The sequence below is a fragment of the Quercus robur genome, chromosome 12 (genome assembly GCF_932294415.1).
Source record: "Quercus robur chromosome 12, dhQueRobu3.1, whole genome shotgun sequence".
In the NCBI taxonomy this organism is placed as follows: domain Eukaryota; kingdom Viridiplantae; phylum Streptophyta; class Magnoliopsida; order Fagales; family Fagaceae; genus Quercus; species Quercus robur.
Window position 1 is genome coordinate 33,564,376 of NC_065545.1, and position 4,399 is coordinate 33,568,774.

Genomic DNA, 4,399 nt, shown 5'->3' on the forward strand with positions numbered 1-4,399 from the left:
GACCGAAGTACTAGAACTTTTAAATTTTAGAGATTGATGCCGACTATTAGGATGGAAACACTGATTAGCATCAAATAACCCTAGAGGAAACACATTATGGGTAAAATGGCATACACCACTTTGATTTGGTGTATGCCATCCTAGGTCAGTAACTTCATGCATTTAAGAAACCATAGATTCTCAATCTTTGCCGTGGTTTTTACTTAAAAATTAAATTTAATAAGGATGTGGTGTAAAATCCAAATTTTACCCCTTCAATCCCAACATGCCACATCATTATATTACATATTAAAGAATTGGTACAACCACACTCAATCAATTCTAATATCTATTTGAAAATTCAACTTTAATTGTGAGTTTATTGAGATGTTATTATGTGTGGTAGAATGTATTGAGTTTTAAGTAAAAAAAAGCTGATGTGACAATCTCTTATTAGATTGTGTAAAATATAGGGTTTTATACTCCATCCTTACTAAATTCAAACTCTTTTACTTATGTAATAATTAATCATTTAACTATTTAAATCTTTTTTCCATAGATAAAATAATTTATTTTTTGGTTACAAGTTGAAAATATGAGATTTTTATATAATGACAGAATTATTTTATGGATTAAACTTATTGCATATAAATTATTTTAGGAGTAATTACACATAACCCACCTATGGTTTGGGCGAAAAATACTTTGTCTACCTGTGGTTTGAAAAGTGTCACTTAACTCACATGTGGTAAACTCCATTTGTTTTCCGTAACCCACTTCTGTTAAAAGTAAGGGTAAATAGGTATTTTTGCATGCTTTTTATGTCTCTCTCCACTTGCTCTGTTTGTTTCACCGGAAAACTATCTATATAGATAGTTTTCCATATTTTCCAATGTTTGGTAGCATAAAAAAAAATTAGTCAACGGAAAATTATCTTTAGTCAATGGAAAACCCTAATAAAAACAATGCTTATTTTCTATGGGATGTTTTCCAATTTTTTTTTTTGGAAAACAATCTCTCTCTCACGCATCACATCTCCTATAAATATTATTTTTTTTCTTTACCCTCTGTAGCCGCGGGAAACAACTATTTTGGCGCCTCTGTCTCACGGTAAGCTCTCAGTTTTCTCCCTTCTCTTTGCTTTTTCTCTCCTCTCATATTCTCACTGTCTCTCCCCCTCTGGTCTCTCCTCTTTTCAGTTTTCACAAATCTCTCTCTATCTATCTCCCACGGTCAACAACTGTTCCTTGCAGTATTCCCACGGTAAGGTTCTTGATTTCAATTATGCTCACACGGTTTACTATCCAGATCTTCAATGGTAGCCATTATTCAATTATATGTCACTGTGATTATTGTCAAACGTTTTGTATACAAAAACATCAAAAATCACGTTGGAAATAAACCTGTGATTTAATGACTATTTGGCTCTTGGCATGTATCTTTTCTATATATTCAGGCCTATGTGTCCAGCCATGATAGAGATATAGAAGAGGAGGTTTTGTCCATATATATTTTCATGTTAGTCATATTAGAATCCTCTCTCAATGTGTAGGGAATTAAAATTATTAAAGATTTTGTTGTTGTTGCTGTTGTTGTTGTTGTTTTCGTTAGGAGCAATGCTCTATTTCTCGGTCCAGAAACAGAGTGCTTGTAAGCCAGTTGTTGTTGTTGTTTTCGTTAGGAGCAATGCTCTGTTTCTCGGTCCAGAAACAGAGTGCTTGTAAGCCAGTTGTTGTTGTTGTTGTTGTTGTTTTCGTTAGGAGCAATGCTCTGTTTCTCGGTCCAGAAACAGAGTGTTTGTAAGCCAATCAAAACGTGGTCCAGAAATAGATTGTTTTTAAGGGCAAACGTCCCTCCTTCACCATCTATTACCTTGTCAATTTTTAGCCTTTAATAACAAACTCAATAGTTATTGTTTCTACTAGCAGGGGCGGCTGCACATACATTTCAGGGGGTTCAAATGAACCCCCTGACCTGAAAAAAAAAAGTGTATATACATATATAATATATTGCTTTACTAAATTAATACTTTTAAAATTATTTTTGCACACTTTGTTTTAAATCTTACACATTTTGATCCCATATCAGTTTATCTCACAATCAAACAACAACTTATTGTATTATTTATGAAAGGATGAGTGTGGTTGTGTAAGTTAATAGTTATATAGTGTAAGTGGAATAGAGTTTTTTTTTTTTATTTAGTTTAAAATATTTTTATAAAAAAATGATAAATATATAACCACAATTGCATAAAAACAAAAATATTATACAAATTTAACAAAATAACATGGTCATACTTATATTGACAATAGATAATGAGAACTGATAATAGAACTATAATGAGATGATTTTAAAATATAAAAACTCATAGAAAAAAATTGTAAAATTTTATGTATTTGTGTTTTTTTTTTCAATAATTCAATATATTCATTTTTTTTTTTATAAATTAAACGATTGTTTAATTTAAGTTTCTCAATGACCTCCCTAGAAAAAATTCCTAGAGCCGCCATTGGTTTCTAGTATTTATGGAGTGATGATGTTGTTATCTTATAGTTTTGTCTCATCAAACTTAAAGTGTTAATTTTTTTTATGAAGTGATTTCTCGATGTACCTATATATATGAATGCTTTCTTTAAGTACACATTTAATTCATACTCATCATTTTTTTTTTTTTTGGGAAATATAGATGGATAACCCATCACTTCCTGCTGCCATAATGGGGGCAGCTACATCTGTTATTGCTTTGGGTGTTGTTCTTTTGAAAGGACTAAGATCTAGAAGAATTATGCCTAGAGAACCTCATGTTAATCGAGAGTATGAAAGAGAGACATATATGAATGATATTCTTTGTAGAGGTGATATGCGTTGTCTCCATCATATAAGGATGAGACCTATTGCTTTTTATGCGCTATGCAAAATTTTGAGTGAGAATAATCTACTTCAAGAGACCATTCATATGTCCATTAAAGAACAAGTGTTAATTTTTTTACACACTATTGGACATGATGTGAGGTTTCGAGTTGTTGGTGGGAGGTTTTATAGATCAGTTGAGACAGTGCACCGATACTTTAGGCATGTCCTTAGAGCTATTTTGCAATTATACAAACACATGATTAGAGAGCCTGACAAAGATACACCCTTGGAGATAAGAAATAGCAGCAGGTTTAACTCCTATTTTAAGGTAAATTTCATAGGCTTTTATTTTCCTCTTTTTTTATATACATATAAAGATATAAGATAAATGTAACTTATATTGGTCGTAATTAGGATTGTGTGGGAGCTATTGATGGAACTCATGTTCGTGCATCTGTTCCAATTCAAATACAAGGAAGGTTTCGCGGCAGAAAGGATGGAACAACACAAAATGTCCTCGCTGCTGCTACCTTTGGCTTAAAATTCACTTATGTATTAGCTGGTTGGGAAGGAAGTGCCCATGATTCACATGTCTTAAATGATGCACTCTCTAGGCCAAGAGGATTAAAAATTCCTGAAGGTATTATAGGAATAGAAAGTGATTTTATTATGGATAATAGCTTTTGGAGTGATTTTTTTTCCTTCTGATTATGAACGTGTAGGTAAATATTATCTTGGTGATGCTGGTTATGGAGTTCGGAAAGGAATTATATCCCCTTATCGTGGTGTTCGTTACCATTTGAAAGAGTTTAGTGATAACCCACCAAGAAATGACAAAGAATTATTCAATCTTCGCCATTCTTCTTTACGCACTAGCATTGAGCGTTGTTTTGGGGTTTTGAAGAAACGTTTCCGTGTGTTAGATGCAGAACCTTTTTGGTCATTCCCAACACAAGTGGATGTAGTCTTAGCTTGTTGCATAATTCACAATCATATCATAGGAGTTGACCCTTTAGACTCAATTATGAACAATGGGCTTCGTGGTAGTCCACTTGCAAATGACAGTACATGTAGAAGAGTCCAACAATCACAAAGGGAAGTCCAAGAAGAAAATAGAGAATGGGTTCAAATACGAGATGATATCTGTTGTAATATGTGGGAGGATTATAATGCTATAGAGTGATTTCATACTCTTTATATTAGTTGGTTGTGTATTGGATTTTTTTTTTGGTTTCATATTATCAAGACTTTTATGTTACAATTATTTTTGTTTGGCATGCACAACCCTAGTTCATATTTTGTATTGAATATTATTTATATTCTTCTTTCATTTTGTCTCATTTTTCTTGTGAATATCATTGTAATAGAATTGCAATGGGAAATAAAAAGGATACTCAGAAGGTCAAGGACACCAAGACCAACTTCAGGTGGTCACAACCAATGCAGAATTTATTACTTGAGATACTTGCAGATGAGGCTCTTCATGGAAACAAGCAATCCAACACATTTAAACATGCATCATATGCTAAAGTAGCTGAAGCAATTACTGAGAAATTTATGACTGAAT

General features: G+C 32.6%; 1 protein-coding gene across 1 annotated transcript; it reads left to right on the top strand.

Moving 5' to 3' along the window:
• Nucleotides 1–2,665: 2,665 nt before the first annotated feature.
• Nucleotides 2,666–4,015, top strand: LOC126708403 (protein ALP1-like). The gene is made up of 3 exons (XM_050408197.1): nt 2,666–3,160; nt 3,247–3,472; nt 3,555–4,015. Exons 1-3 carry the CDS (start codon nt 2,666–2,668, stop codon nt 4,013–4,015), a joined length of 1,182 nt encoding a protein of 393 aa, XP_050264154.1.
• The last annotated feature ends 384 nt before the right edge of the window (nt 4,016–4,399 follow it).

Coding starts and splice junctions, on each gene's coding strand:
- LOC126708403 (XM_050408197.1), top strand. CDS start 2,666: ATGGATAACCCATCACTTCCTGCTGCCATAATGGGGGCAGCTACATCT. Junction 3,161..3,246: donor GGTTTAACTCCTATTTTAAG/GTAAATTTCATA, acceptor GGTCGTAATTAG/GATTGTGTGGGAGCTATTGA. Junction 3,473..3,554: donor AGGATTAAAAATTCCTGAAG/GTATTATAGGAA, acceptor ATGAACGTGTAG/GTAAATATTATCTTGGTGAT.